The 16186-nt window shown below is 43.8% G+C and overlaps 1 protein-coding gene across 1 annotated transcript in view; it reads left to right on the plus strand.

Moving 5' to 3' along the window:
* DOP1B (DOP1 leucine zipper like protein B) overlaps positions 1–16186 on the plus strand; it is a 101979-nt gene that overhangs the window by 29302 nt on the left and 56491 nt on the right. The window contains exons 5-9 of the mRNA XM_075854595.1: positions 3719–3908; positions 8519–8617; positions 10271–10394; positions 12911–13020; positions 14629–14743. Of these exons, the coding sequence (XP_075710710.1) occupies positions 3719–3908; positions 8519–8617; positions 10271–10394; positions 12911–13020; positions 14629–14743 (638 nt within the window). The remainder of the gene's footprint in view (positions 1–3718; positions 3909–8518; positions 8618–10270; positions 10395–12910; positions 13021–14628; positions 14744–16186) is intronic.

Raw genomic sequence — 16186 nt, forward strand, 5'->3', positions numbered from 1 at the left:
ATTTATCAATGTATTTGCCCTTTTTTTTTTTTCGCATTTTACTCCCGAATAGTGTCGTGTCTGGCATTTATGTAATACGTCTTTTTTAAAGAGTCGCAAATAAGGAAAAAATGTGCCCGCTATTTCACACTAACCCTGGTGTACAAAAAGTGCCGTCAGTACGGAAGTTAATGGCGGTGGTCTTTGTTGTGACAGATTTATCAAAGAAGGCAACTGCAGTCATAAATTTGTCGCCACACATGTCAATAAACCAGCCAAGTTTTAAATTCGATTTTGGGCAAAAATCAAGCCAATTTTGGTAAATGTGGGCCTTTGTATTGGTATTCCTCTCCATTTTTCAGACTTGTCAGTATATGGAAACGTTTCTGTTCTGTTTCTATCCAGAGGCTAAAAAACTGTCCTGACGTAGTGTATACGGTGGACCCTATACGTTAGTTAAACGGTAAGTAAACTTTTGACATTTCAAAAGTTTTTATCGGTGGGAGTCCGAGAACTGAGACCACCGCTTTAAAAATTTAGTTACCCTTTAATAGAGCGGGTTCTCTGTTCAGGATCCCCATCCTTTGGCGAAGAATGGTTTGCGAAGAGCGTCTCCTGCTCTGGAGGACATGTCCTGTATTACACAGAAAACCCATCGATCTGAATGGACACTGTAATGCTTCATTACTCCTTTGGTGGCGCTGCAGGAACATTAAACTTTACGGCCACATTCCCCCACAGATTCGAGCTGATCGCTGGAGGGACACTTTGTGATCTGTTTATTGTAACAAGTAGGAATTGTTTAAACCGGACAGCCCCTTTAGCGTGGTTTCACACATGCCGTTTTCATGAAAAATTGCACATTTTTGCGTCGTTTTTCTTGCTATTTTTTGCCGCATTTCTTCAGATAAAAAATGCTGCGGCCAGATATTAGCTGTAAGTCAATTGGCAAATGTTAACACCCTACAAACAGTGTTTTTATGTGGCATCTCTTCCACCCTTGTGGTGCGTTTTTTTTTTCACAACGCTTCATACTTTAGGTGTAGCCCATAGGCTTCTCTATAGAACTTGTCTATATAAAAAAAAAAAGCGTAAAAAATGCATGAAACGCTCTCTTAGGCCCCATTCAGACGAGCGTGAATAACGTCTGTGCGCTGCGCGTGGAAATCACGCGCAGCGCACGGACCATTTGCGTTCACACATGCGTTTTTTCGATTGAAAAAAAAAGGTGTGCTTTTCGAGTGCGTGAATAACGCATGTCACTCGCAAAGCACACTGATGCATAACGCAACGCACACGGACCAGATTCACACGCGTTTTTCACGCCCGTGAATCTGATGCGCTCGTGTGAATGGGGCCTTAAGGTGTATCAGAGCCCTGCACCCATGTAAGTTGGACATGATCAAGACAGGTTACATCCTCTAGAGGCAAACCAGAATTTTTCAATTCACTGACCGCAAACAGTGGGGTGAGGACTTGGGACACTAGGTAGATTGGAAAATGACATCATGTTTACTTTTATAAGGATTGAGCTTTATTTATATAAAACTGTAAAACTTTTTTAAGAAGAAAATGTGGCAAAACATGTAAAACCTTGTTTGTTTAACAATTTTGCTGCAAATTTTGTGATATAAATGTAATTTGCTGCGGTCCCTCTACTGGTGCACGTGACTGTATTCTTTGTGCATTTGTCACCAGAGCAATAACATCTGCTTACCAGTTTAGTCCACAAATTGGTTTGGCCTCGGAATAACCATAAAATGAAATAATAATAAAATTCTGTCTGCAGCCGCCACTAGGGGGAGTTTACTGTATACTGTTTATACATTGAACTCCATAATAAAACGGTAAATAGTAAGCATATAAGCTCCCCCTAGTGGTGGCTGCCAGCAGCCAGATTCTTATCTTTCAAGTCCATGGGAGGACTTTATTAAAGGACTTATCCGGGACTTTTTTAAATCATCATCAGCAGGACAGGGGATGGCATAACATAATGAACTAGCAGATTCCCCCTAAAGTACCCCAATATCGCCCCTTGCATAATATAATAAACTAGCAGATGCCCCACTATCGCCCCTTGATCGCTGAGGCATGCGATTGGCTTCAGCGACAGGTGACCACTTCAGAAGCTTCTGGAACCAGAGTGGTGGGAAACGGGACCTCAGCGCTGGAGCGGTGGTTCTTCAAGGGGGTGTCTGCTAGTTTATTATGTTATAAACTGCCCTGCTGCCGATTTTCGAAAAGTTCCGCACAACCCCTTTAACTTTTCTACGCCAGTTTTATGACGGAAAGTAGTTGCAAATGGCACAAAAGTCGCAATTTGCTGGAAATATTTGGACTTTTGTGTTTTAACGCCGCTCACGGCACGCTTCTAAAAAAAGAAGTGAACAGAATTTAGCGGATGGGGCAGGGCCACCCGCGGCCAGACACATTTACTATCATTTACGCCAGTAACTGGCGTAAATTGTAGCGCAGATCTACCCTAGCTCCTGTGGCACACAGACAGTCAAAGATTAAACAACTTTATTAAGAGGTGTTCTCTTAACAAATTTGTCGTATCTTAGGCTTCGTTCACATCGGCGTCAGGATTCCGTTCATGGGTTCCATCGGAGCTTTCCGTCAGGGAAACCCATGAACGGAATCCAAACCGAAACAAACGGAGACCATAGGTTTCAACGGTGGCGGATCCGGTGCAAATGGTTTCCTCTTGTCACTGTTGTGTACGGGTTCCGTCGTTTTGACAGAATGAATAGCGCAGTCTACTATGGTATTGATTCCGTCAAAATAACGGTAACAAATGGAAGACATTTGCAGCGGATCCGTCCCCATTGAAATCAATAGTGATGCAAACGGTAACCAATGGTCTCCGTTTGTTGCAGTTTGGATTCCGTTCATGTCTTTCCCTGACGGAACGCTCAGACGGAACCCCTGAATGGAGTCCCAACGCAGATGTGAACGAAGCCTAAGGGCCTGTTCACATCAGCGTTGGCTTTCCGTTCCGGGGTTCCGTCGGAGGTTTCCGTCACCATTGATATTGCTAATGGTTTCCGTTCGTCACCATTCTGGTAGGTTTCCGTTTTAATGTTGACTGCGCTATTGATTCTGTCGGAAAAACGGAAACCTGCCAGAATGATGACGAACGGAAACCATTAGCAATATCAATGGTGACAGAAACGGAAGCTGTGGTTTCAGTTTGACTTTCCGTTGCGGGGTTCACCCGACGGAAACCTCCCACGGAACCCCGGAACGGAAATGAACGGTGATGTGAACAGGCCCTAAGACTGGCATATGAAACACCAGTCTTCGGAAATCGTCCTCTATATAAAGATATATTATGAAGTCATAAGTCGACATAGTGATAAAAGTGGAAATTTACTGTAAAGAGCGCAAAATAAATCAGCAGTCGAGTTGTCGTTCCTCTGTATTTTGTTAAAGATGCTATTCAGCTTCCCCTCCGTTATATCTGTTTTTGGGACCGCTGAGCGATAACCAAAATGGCCACTTTGACCCCTCCCAAAGGGGTTGTCACCCAGCTTTCCAAAAATCCAGAATGGCAAATGTGCCTAATTATAAAGTGACGCTTCTCCACTCCCACGTTGCTTCATCACAAGGTAGGTTTGCCGTCCAGGACTCTGGGAAAGTTGTGTTATGTACCATCTATATCCGTAACCCAGTGATGTGGAGGAGATTGGTCTTGATGCTTCGGCTCATCCGTTTGGTCCGTCTCCTTTTCTCCTAGGACGGACACTTTACTTCAGAAGCTTTCCATGGTGATCGGACATGAAGTCTTCTACAGCTCTCTGTGGGGCAGCGTCCTGGTCAGCAGCTCCATCCGACTTCCGGCCTCTCTGTTTGTGGTCAGTCACATCAACCGAGACGTCTCCGCGGCGGCACAGGGCTACATGCTGGGGAAGGACCAGCGGTTGTCTGTGAGTATGGGTAATGTTCAGCAGCGGGCGCGCTAACTTGTGGCATGTAGGACATGCTGAGAGTTGTAGTTACTCAGCAGCTGGGACGTCACCCGTTGGAGACCTCTGGTCTATAGGAATGTCTTTTCAAAGATACTATCCAAAGAACATGATAGCACATTATAATATCACAAAGTTTGTATCAGTTCTATCTGTGATTTACATAGGACTGCAGGTAAACTCCTTTTTTGGGGCTCCTATAGTAAACCGCTTCCCGCCGCAGCCAGTTTTCATTTTTTTTTCTTTGTTTTGATTTCATCATCCCCACATTCCAACCAAGAGCCATCATTTTTTTTTTCGACATCGCCATATGATGGTTTTTTTTTGTTTTTGTTTTTTTAACATCTGTTTATTACGATTTTAACCAGTTCAGGACCGGGCCATTTTGAGCCTTCAGGACCAGACACCGTTTAGCCATTTTTAGCACGTGTTCGTTAAGCGACTATAACTTTTGTAATTGTTGGGCTAACTTTTTTGTGTGGGGTATTTTATGTGTATTTATTATTTTGTTTATTTTTACTTTTATTTTTTTATTATTATGGTCTGTCGTTCAAAGGTCAGAAAAGACCTTTGAGAGACTCTATTTATGCACAGCAGCCCCTGTTACAGTGGCTAATGTCACTAATAGGGCAGTGCCGGGTCTAGTTAGACCCTGCAGCAGTCTCTTACTAACAGAATTCCGGCGATCATGTGACCAGTGACCTGATCACCGAGGCCAATAGGGGCAGCGGCGCTCATTGAGCTCAGTGTACAAGCGATCTGAGAAGACAGAAGCAGCGAAAACTGCTTCTATCTTCCCGGCAGTCAGTGACTGACGGGCACCCAACATTCAGGTACCGGATCACTTGGGCAGCTAGCTAAAACCTGCGCTGTATTTACACTATGGCGCGGGTTTTAAGGACCTCGACCGCCAGCCGTTTACATACAGCCGGCGGTCGTGAATCAGTTAAACAGAAAATACAAGGCAAGACTCCTGATTGGTTCCCGGTTTACGAAAGAAGTCCTAATGTAAACATAGTAGACTTCAGAGAAAATATTGCACAAGCCTTTATTTTTCGGCTTTCCATAAACCTCATGCTGTCAAAACTTTAAACAAGCCCCCCGCCCGCCCCCCCCCCCCCACCTCTGACTCGAATGCCGTCCTAGTGCAAAGAACTGAGAAATTAGACCAGTCCGGTAGTCAACATGATGGCTCGTAAACCAAGCTAGGGAACACGAAACCTTCCCAGTGTCCCCCATAGATGAGAAGTAAGGTACCGCAAAGTACAGTTCATCTAAAAGGTGTCACAGTCCGTATTAAAAGGCATAAACAACCTCCATTTTTATTTTTATTTTTTTAAACAATACTTCATCGACGTGGGAGTGACGACTGAAGCCAAGGATTAAGGGCTCATTCAGACGAGCGTGTTCCCCATCCGTGTGCTGTGCGTTGAAATAACTGACAGCACACGGACCCAGAGTGGAAAATATTTCTTCATATAACTTCAAGTGTCGTCGAGTCTCCCTCCATGTGCCCATAGTATCCCGAAGACTGTATGATTTGGGGGGGGAGCCAAAAATTTGTTTGTAGTAAGGCAAATAAATCCCAGACTAGACCCCAATAATAATTAGTCTAATACATCCGATCTGAGACCTGACGCATCAGACTCGCCAGATTGTATCCTCTACAGTTCGGAAAGTTTACACCTCCTCCAATAGTGGGAAGCATCAATTATGATAATAGATATTCGCGGGCTTAATTGTGCAATATCTTTTATGCTGTAAGAATTGTTTGCAATGATTACAGTAACCTAGAAAAGCAAAGGAATTTTTATTGAATAGCAGCGACCCATCAAAAATAAAGGGAAGGTGTGCCCACTTTTTCAGATCATGAAGAATTTTCCGGAATCGAGGAGGATAATTGAAGGCATAGATAGAATCCTAAATAAGTGACGTGAGACGCTCCTGACTGTAGTGGAGCCTTCAGGTCTCGTGGGTCACCAGAGGAGAGATTAGACTTCAGGCTCAACACTCACTTTTCAATACATTGACTCGAAATCCAGAATATCGCCCAATTTCCCGAATAACCGTAAATGTTTGTTTGAGCTAAATCACGTTTGGGATTTTCCGTAAACCAGAGGATATCCTCTACTAACAGCGTAGGTTTCACCATAGAGGTATTTACCCTAATGCCCTCAAATACGTCCCCACTTTCTAACAGTCGGGCAAGGGGCGATGTTAAAGGGGTTTTCCCATCAGAGACATTTATGACATATCCACAGTATGTCATAAATGTCAGGTGCGGGTCCCTCTGTGACCCGCATCTATCTCTAGAATGGGGTCCCCTTGACCCGATTCTACCTTTTTCTGCTCCCTCTGACTCCCGGCCACTTCCTGATTACATGGTCGGGAGATATGAAAACAGCGCTGAGCTACGCTGTTTCCATAACACCCATAGTAGTGAATGACCGTTACAGAAGCGGCGTAAGCATGCGAGCTACGCTGTTTCCGTAACTATTCAGTTCTATGGGACTTACGGAAAGAGCGTAGCTCAGCAAGATACGCTGTCCCCTAAGTCATGGTCGGAATTCACCTGCTTCTGCCGCAACACAGCGGCAGATGGGGGTTTAGGGGGCCCCATTCTAGAGATAGGTGGGGGTCCCAGAGGTGGGACCCGCATCTGTCTGACATTTATGACCTATCCTGAGGATAGGTCATAAATGTCTCTCATGGGAAAAACTCCTTTAAATAACAGGGGTAAGGGGGCACCCCTGTCTTGTACCCTTTTCCAACAGAAAAGACGGAGATAGGAATTCCCATCTAAAACTCACTCGCCCTTGGGGATAATTATAAGTTAATAAAGATACGGAAGCAACCTGTAGGCTTCCTGCGATCCAGCACCACGCTTAGCCAACCCCACCTAATGTTGTCGATTTGCCTTCTCAGCGTCCATGGCCACAAATGCTGATGGACGGCGCTGGGGGTGCATTTTAAGTTCATCCAAAATTGTTATCGAGGCTATATAAGATCTGGAAGGACTACTGCCAACCTATTCGCCATCAATTTAGACGTTCTTTGTATGTCCACATTGATCAGTGCAAAAGGGCGATAAGATCCTGGAACTAAGGGATCCTTACCAGACTTTGGGAGCGCTTTAATATGGGCCATTGTGGCCGATGTTTGTAGCGCAGTACCATCGAGAAGGTCATTCTGGAGAGACACAAGACTAGGACTAACCTCATCCTGTACAATTTTAAAGAATCCCCCCCCCCCCCCCCAACAACCCCCCCGGTAAAGCCATCAGGCCCCAGAGCCTTAGGTCTAGTTCACACTGAGTTTTTTGGCACGGCTTTAGACGCGGAAACTGCGCCAAAAAGTCTGAAACCGCATTTTTTTCCCACAAGCAGAAAAAAACACTCGCGGGGAAAAAAAAGCGCCATGACCTTACTTAAGGCCTTACCCGATCCCAAAGACTTTGTGTTGCATTCCTCATCTGGCGTGATTGGGAGTTGTATTTTTTTATATATTTTTTTTTTGTGTACTATATAATGTACTGAAAAAAAAAATTTGTGGGGTGCAATAGGAAAAAAACACGAAGTTCTGCCATTGTTTTTTGGGGGTTTTATTTTAAGGCGTTCACTGTGCGATAAAATGGTCATGTTAACTATTCATACTCCGTACGATTACGGCAATTCCATATTTATATAGTTGGGTTTTTTATATGTTTTACTACTTGTACAAAATAAAAATATTGTAATAGTTCGGATCAATACAAAAAAGGTTTTGTGTCTTTTTTTTAAAAAATTTCATACTTTTTAAATATTTTTGAACATTGTACTAACTTTTTTTTCGTTTTTTTTGGGTTTTTTTTAGTCGAACTAGAGTACTTTTGATTATTTTATTTTTTTGGCTAATACACTGCAATACTTTTATTGTCCCTATAGCGTTATCCTTTTTAAGCCTTCTTCTGGCTATTGACCGAAGCATCTAAGTGGTTAAACGTCTGGGATCGGAGTTACCTCTGATCCCGGCCGTTAGAGCAGGGTGTCAGCTGTAATAGACAGCTGACTCCCTCTGCGCATGGAGCGTACTCCGCTCCTGAACCTGCTCCACACTCTCCCCTCCGACTTCTGCCGTACATATACTGTGGGGGTTTGGAAAGGGTTAACTATATGGTATTGTATCTGTTCATAAACCCGTAAACCAAAAGCAAAATCTTTTGGGAATACGTTGACCCTACTGAAACTCTGCGGCTGTGACAACCAATATGGGCCACCATTACATCTCCCATAGTTGTCACTCGGCTTTGCCAGACTCCGCATGGCGACCCTGCCTATCTATGCACTGGTTCATTCCCCGCTCCCATCCATCGGTATTACTAATCAGATGTTTTTGTTAGGGTTCTTGGTAAGATGGCCGCCACGTTGGTTACACCCAACTTTCCCAGTCACGGATATAATCGATAGACAGCAGAATGGAATTTGTAACAACTGGAGCGTTGCCCATAACGCAACATCGTCATTAGTTCCTTGTGATCTCGCCGATTTACCGTGTACGCTGACCTCGTGTTTTTTTATTTCTGTTCCTTGCAGATAAAATCTCTCTGTGTCTCTGTAATGGATTCAAATGTTCTCGTTCAGAGGAACACGCTGGAAATTCTGCTTTTCTTCTTCCCCTTTCACACTTCTTTGGTAAGAATTGGACCTGGTGCTGAATTAATAGATATATTAAAGAGATATTGAACAGAATTAGGGTAACAATATAAGGCTTCGTTCACATCTGCGTCAGGACTCCGTTCGTGGGTTCCGTCTGAGCTTTCTGTCGGTGGAACCCATGAATGGAACCGAAACTGAAACAAATGGAAACCAGAGGATTCCGTTTGCATCACCATTGATTTCAATGGTAACGGATCCGGTGCAAATGGTTTCCGTCTGTCCCCGTTGTGTAAGGGTTCCATTGTCTTGATGGAATGAATAGCGCAGTCGACTGCAGTATTGATTCCGTCAAAGTAACGGAACCCTTACACAACGGGGACAGACGGAAACCATTTTCATCGGATCCGTTACCATTGAAATCAATAGTGATGCAAACGGAAACTTATGATTTTAATTTGTTTGTTTGGATTCCGTTCATGTGTTCCCCTGACGGAAAGCTCAGACGGAACCCCTGAATGGAGTCCTGACGCCGATGTGAACGAAGCCTAATCTAAAATAATATAGTATAACATGATATAATAATATTACTGAACTGTATAATGTGAAATATAATATAACTGATATAAAATATAGTACAACCATATAACGTTCTATAACAATGTAATATATAACAATATTACACAACTATATAATAAGATATAAACTAATCTAACAATATAATATAACTGATATAAAATATAGTACAACCATATAACGTTCTATAACAATATAATAAGATATAAACTAATCTAACAATGTAATATAACTGTTTAATATAAAATAATATATAACAATATCCAATAATACAACAATATAATCCGGTGTTCACATAGTGTTAGAGCTCTACGTACGGCGTAAGCTCCAGGCGCATACCAGAATGTATCCATACGGCCCCATATCCCTGGTGCATGCCAACCGTGTCCTTTTGGCATATGCCTGGGACGGTATGTGGCGATATACATATATACTGCGCAATATATGTGGTTTTTTTTTGCTTTAGGCAACGTATGCCTATACAGTGTCTGTCATACATCATAGGCTTCCGTCGGAGTTATAAGTCTGGAAATCCTCTCGACATTTACCCCAGAAAGAAGGCTCTAACGCTGTGTGAACAGCGCCTAAGACCGTTATATTTCAATAATAATTCATGACTTATTGGAGTATATATCATACCTTAGACTTTAGACTTCTCCTGTCTGCTCCTTCCTTCTGTCATAATCTGCCCTTCCGGGAGTAGCTGTTAGGCCCTGTTCACAAAGCGTTTTTTTGCAGGCAGATTTTGAACCGCCTGCACGTAATTTTTTTGCCGCATTCTTCACCCCCCGGCCATTGAGGCTAAAACAAAGATTGCGGCCTAAACACGCAGCAAAAAATGCTCAAACAAGCGCCTCGGAGGTTTTCTGCTTCCCATTGGTTCAGAGCCGGAAACCGCGGCAAGAAAGGCCGCTTTTTTTTTTTTTTTCTACCCGGTGTAGACTCAGATTACCGTTCACATCGATGTCCATACATACACATAACTACCGCTATTCATGACAGGTTTGATGAAGATATTGATGTAGAGAAGTTACACAATTCTATAGGTAGGTTAATTATATATCTCCACGTAACTGATGTTGTGGTTCTAGTGAGTTTTGTGACCTTTCTACGCAGGATTCGGGGGATTGCCCTATGCCGCTGCATCGGACAGATCTCATTCACATCCTCTCCTGCGCCATCCAGACTGTGCTGAGACGGGACATGTCCCTCAACAGGAGGCTGTATGCCTGGCTGCTAGGTTGGTTTGTTAAAGACCCAGATGCCAAAGAGCATAGCCGAGACGTAGCAGTGCTAGGTGTGCCACTGTGTCATCACATTGTAGTCCTTGTGGGACCTCAAGGACCGTAGTGGTGGAGTTTGGGTGAACCATTGAGTTTCCATTTTTACTTCTGGTGTATAGCTATTAGGGTTCCTCTGTACGGGGTAAATGGTGCTGGAGATTGGTGTTATAGCTAGTAACCAGTTCAATTGACTCCATTTCTTACAAAGCTTCTTCTTATCTTGGTAAATTGCAAATGAACAACCCCCTCCCTGAATACAAACATTGCAATCCCCAAACCTGACCCTCCTTCCTGTGCAAGGGCAGATATATAAATCGTCAGAGCTAAATGATCAGAGTGTAAAGGGCCTTTTACATCGGCCGACACTCGGCGAGAGCGCCGATCAACGAGACATCGTTGATCGGCGAGATCAGCGAGCGCCGATCAATGAGACCTCATTGATCGGCACTCGTTTGCTCCTGTCACACGGAGCTATGGATGGGGACGAGCGGTCGTTACCTCGATCACTCATCCCCATATATTATCATCATGTCGGCAGCGCGTCTCCCTGCTTACACAGGGAGATGTGTTGCCGACAACGATAATATTTCACTTTTTTAAAACGATACGATGAGCAGATGATCGAGTGTTTGCTCGACCATCTGCTGATCGCTGCCCTGTTTACACAGGGAAATTATCGGCAACGAGTGTTATATGAGCGCCTGTCTGCCCGATAATCATCCAGTGTAAATCCTACTTAAAAACCCAGATGACATCAGCATCTGATCTGATACTCCAGAAAGTCTGATAATCTGGCACTTGTTTCCAATAAAATAATTGTAAAGTTAGACAGGACCAGAATCCGGTGACTGAGCAAAGTGAACCGATTAAAAATCATTGTAGTAGATTTTATGTTAAAGAGGCTCTGTCACCACATTATAAGTGCCCTGTCTCCTCCATAATCTGATCGGCGCTGTAATGTAGATAACAACAGTGGTTTTTATTTTGAAAAACTATCATTTTTGAGCAAGTTATGAACAATTTTAGATTTAGTTTCTCAATAGACAACTGGGCGTGTTTTTACTTTTGACCAACTGGGCGTTGTAAAGAAGTGCATGAGGCTGACCAATCAGTGACCAATCAGTGTCCAATCAGTGTCCAATCAGCCTCATACACTTCTCATTGTTCCAGCCCAGCATGATCCAAAGCACAGTGTGATTGTGCAGTGAAAGAAGCCGGGCTGGAACAATGAGAAGTGTATGACGCTGATTGGTCACTGATTGGTCGCTGATTGGTCAGCCTCATACACTCCTTTGTACAACACCCAGTTGGTAAAAAGTAAAAACACGCCCAGTTGTCTATTAAGAAACTAATTAGCATAAATCTAAAATTGCTCATAACTTGCTCAAAAATGATAGTTTTTCAAAATAAAAACCACTGCTGTTATCTACATTACAGCGCCGATCAGATTATGTAGGAGATAGGGCGCTTATAATCTGGTGACAGAACCTCTTTAACGTTTTATTTTTTTCCTGGAGGTTTCCTATAATTACTAATTTTAGTTTTAGATACTTTTTCAATGAGCGTTCAATAATCCAGAATAGTAGCTAATCCGGCACCTATCCGGTTCCATTCATGCCACTGTTGTCCCTCACCGCCGCCACTGTTTCTCACGGATCTGTGTGTCTGTTATGGTTTCCGTGTATACTCCGGAATCACTGACCAAAGTAGGACATGCTCTACTTTTGACGGAACAATGGATCCGTCAAAATAACGGAAGTGTTTATGGGCCCATTGAAATGAATGGCTTCAGGGTGCTATCGGTGACAAAAACGGATAGCACCCTGAAGGAAAAAACGGAAGTGGGCATGAGGCCTTAGGCACCCATAACCTTCAATAACCAGAATAACCTATTGAATTGCATGGGTCAATTTGGTGACCGTTCTTAAAACGGACAGCACACTGACGAGAAACACGCTAAGGCCTGATACGTATGAGATCATCAGTTCAGGGATGTCTACAGATAACTAGTTATAGCAGTCCTTGTTAGGCCCATTTTCAGCAAAAAAATGTCATACTAGATTTCCTTACACTGCCGCAATCGGGCCAGCGGAATGTCCTGTATAGACAAGAGTGTACGGCCTAATCTGTTAGGGTCTTGGGCGGTAAAGTGGTTAATGGGTACATCACTGGTTGTCTAGGATAGTGAATTGGAGAGTTCCTTTTTTTTAACCGATCCAAAATTCAGTGCCGATATAAGGTGAAATAGTACAATTCTGTCTGCCTGCAGTCACCACTAGGGGGAGCTCAGTGCATATTGTTTTATGAATACATATGCAGTCTGCTCTGCTTAGCGATGGCTGCCTGCAAATGTGTTGTATAGAAGTTGAGGAGAGATTGAGCAGTGAAAGAGGGATGGGTCAACCCCGTATCTGCCCTATGCCCTCATTGTGAACAGAGCCATATGATTTGTTTTTTATTTCTCTCTGTGCAGGGTCTGATATAAAAGGCATTGTCGTCTCTCCGGAACTGAAAGCAAAATCAGGGGAAGAAGAATACGGCTCCTGCTTTTTTGCAAAATACTCCAAAGATTTATTAGTCCAGGTTTGTGTGACATACAAGGTCCCCATAATAAAGACATCTGTCTTCTCCGTAGATCAACGAATGCAGAACGCAAACCGCCACTTATGGAAATTCTATTGTATTCATTTACTAATTCTAAGATCATGACCGAGTCAGATAATTTTCATTGTATGAACCTCTGGTGTAGATGAGAACCCTGAGTTAATAGGGGAGGGTCCCCTCTTCAAGACCCCCCTCTATAAGCCACAGCATAAAACCGCTACAAAGATTGTCTCTCACTCTAGAGGACCCGATGTGTCTATTGATTACATGGACAGCTCATTGGTTTCAATGTGAACTGTGTAATGCTTTATTTCCCCTGTGGCGGCGCTGCAGGGAAATTGAACACTTGCTACAAAGTTCTCCTGTAGATCAGAACTGATCGCTGTGGGGAACTCCACGTTGGAACTCCCTGTGATCAGCTTATCATCAGGAAACTTTTCTAATAAAATTGACTTTGAGTGCATGACACATATAGCGTGAAGAAGAACACATGCAAACTATATATGTACACAATGATAAAAGACATACGTATACCTAGAAGCAGTTCTATAACACACAAGCCATTGATACTTTTATTATATCACCAACTGTTTAGAAGTTGCCGTCCTTTTATTTGCCATAAATATGGAGTAGCATCACCATATCATATTGCTATTATTATTATTATTATGTATATACCAGGCCTGGGCGACTTATGACCTAAATCGAAATCCCGATTAATTGAACATATAACCTCGATTCCGATTAATGAAAGATTAGACCACACCCCTTTTTTAATACCACGCCCCCTATTTGCAAGTTAGTCCATTGAATTACTATTTAGTCCCTCAGCCTGCTGTATACTACTGGATATAATATGCCCCCTGACACTGCCCCCACACAGTATATTGCCCCCATAGTGCTCCCCACACAGTATAATGCCCCATGGCTGCCCCGGCACAGTATAATGTCCCTCATAACTGCACTTCACGCAGTATAATGCCTCCGTAACTGCCCCCCACCATATAATGCCCCCATAGCTGCCTCTACATAGTATATGGCCCCATTGCTGCCCCCACGCTGTATAATGCCCCCCTATACCTGCTTTCCACCCAGTATAAAGTCCCCCATAGCTGCCCCCAGTAGTGCCTGATAAAATAATAATAATAATATACATACTCCCCTAACCCCGTTCAAACGACGAGTGGAGGGGATCCCTCTCCTTCTCTGGTCTGTGAGGCTCGGCGCAGACGGGCGCGATGATGTCACTGCCTCGCGTCCAGCGTCCTTACGGCTCCCTGCTCTACCATTGGATTAAACTGTATCTGCATCCTAAAGACACAGTTTAAACCGGGAAAAAATAATTGCTACATCTGAAATTCGCAAGATGACGTCGATTTTTAATTGCGCTGAATTTCGACTTTGATTATTTTCCGATTGAATTGCCCAGTCCTAGTATATACGCTATCCTCTTCCATGGGACCATTTAATAGGTTTTATGGATAATTACATGAACTAAAATAAAATAAGCCGGCGTTCTCTATTGCTATAAGATACCGTAGTAGTGGCCAAACAAGCTTTTATTATTGATGCTTTTTTTTTCTGCAGGCCCTAATGCAAATATTACACCAGAATATCCTATATTCAGACTCCGAACAAGGCCTACACGTCTATCTGAAGCCTTTCAGGATCCTCGTCAGTCTCCTGGACAAGCCAGAAATAGGTAACGTGAGTGGCTGTATAATAACAATCCTGAACTGATATTCATGGTTAAAGCCGCTGCTGGTTTTTATAGTTCTTTGGATTCAGAAATCTGCTTAGAAATTGCATGTTAATAGTATCTTCATGAAGTCTTTACCAGATCGTCAGTGTTAAGGTCCTATTACACGGCCTGATATGGGCCGTGAAAACGAGCGCCGATCTACGTGGCAGCTCATGAATCAGCTCTCGTTTGCTCCTTTCACAAGAAGCAATAATCAATTATGTATGGGGACGAGCGCTCGTTACTCTGATCGCTCGTTACTCTGATCGCTCGTTACTCTGATCGCTCGTCACTCTGATCGCTCGTCACTCTGATCGCTCGTCACTCTGATCGCTCGTCACTCTGATCGCTCGTCACTCTGATCGCTCGTCACTCTGATCGCTCGTCACTCTGATCGCTCGTCACTCTGATCGCTCTCATCGCCTCCGATCGCTCTCATCGCCTCCGATCGCTCTCATCGCCTCCGATCGCTCTCATCGCCTCCGATCGCTCTCATCGCCTCCGATCGCTCTCATCGCCTCTGATCGCCTCCGATCGCTCTGATCGCCTCCGATCGCTCTGATCGCCTCCGATCGCTCTGATCGCCTCCGATGGCTCGTCACTCCGATCGCTCCTCCTTATGCGTTTCCATCATGTCGGCAGAACATCTCTCTGTTTACACAGGGAGACGCGCTGCCGACAACAATAATATTTTCTGCTGCATAAACGAGCAGATCAGCCGATGCACAAGCGTTTGCTCGTTCATCGGCTAATCGTTGTACTGTTTACACAGGACGATGATCGGGAACGAGCGTTCATATGAATGCTCGTTTTCGTGATCATTGGCCCGTGTTAAAGGGCCTTTATCCAGGTAGGGATAAGTATTTAAAAGGGTATTCCGACCATTGACACTTAGTGTATCCGTAGAATATGTCACAAATCTCTGAAAGGTGGGGTTTCCACCTTAGACACCCCCACTTATAGGGAGAAGGGGGTCCCAGGACACACTGGGGCGTTAGATAAAGAGGAGTAGAATAAAGAAATGGCAGACAATGTACTCGGCTCTCCCCAATGTAGTCTTTAGGAGTTATGGAAACAGCCAAGCCTCACATAGACTTTAATGGGGGGAGCGGCACCCATGTTTTTTTTTTTCCTTCTCCAATTTTCAGACGCCCCGAGACTATCCCCTAGAGTATCCTACAGATGCACAATAAATGTTAATGGTTAGAATATCCCTTTTATTTGTATTAAAGGGGTTTTCCAATCCCTAAAAATTGATGGCCTATTTTCCGGATAGGCCATGAATAGCTGATCGGTCGGGGTTCGACTCCTGGGACCGCCGCCAATCAGCGGTTTTGAGGGTGTTGCAGGGCTCATACAAGCGCTGTGTCCCCCTTTTTTTTTTTTGCTCACTGAGTCGTCGAA

The sequence above is a fragment of the Rhinoderma darwinii genome, chromosome 2 (assembly GCF_050947455.1).
Source record: "Rhinoderma darwinii isolate aRhiDar2 chromosome 2, aRhiDar2.hap1, whole genome shotgun sequence".
In the NCBI taxonomy this organism is placed as follows: domain Eukaryota; kingdom Metazoa; phylum Chordata; class Amphibia; order Anura; family Rhinodermatidae; genus Rhinoderma; species Rhinoderma darwinii.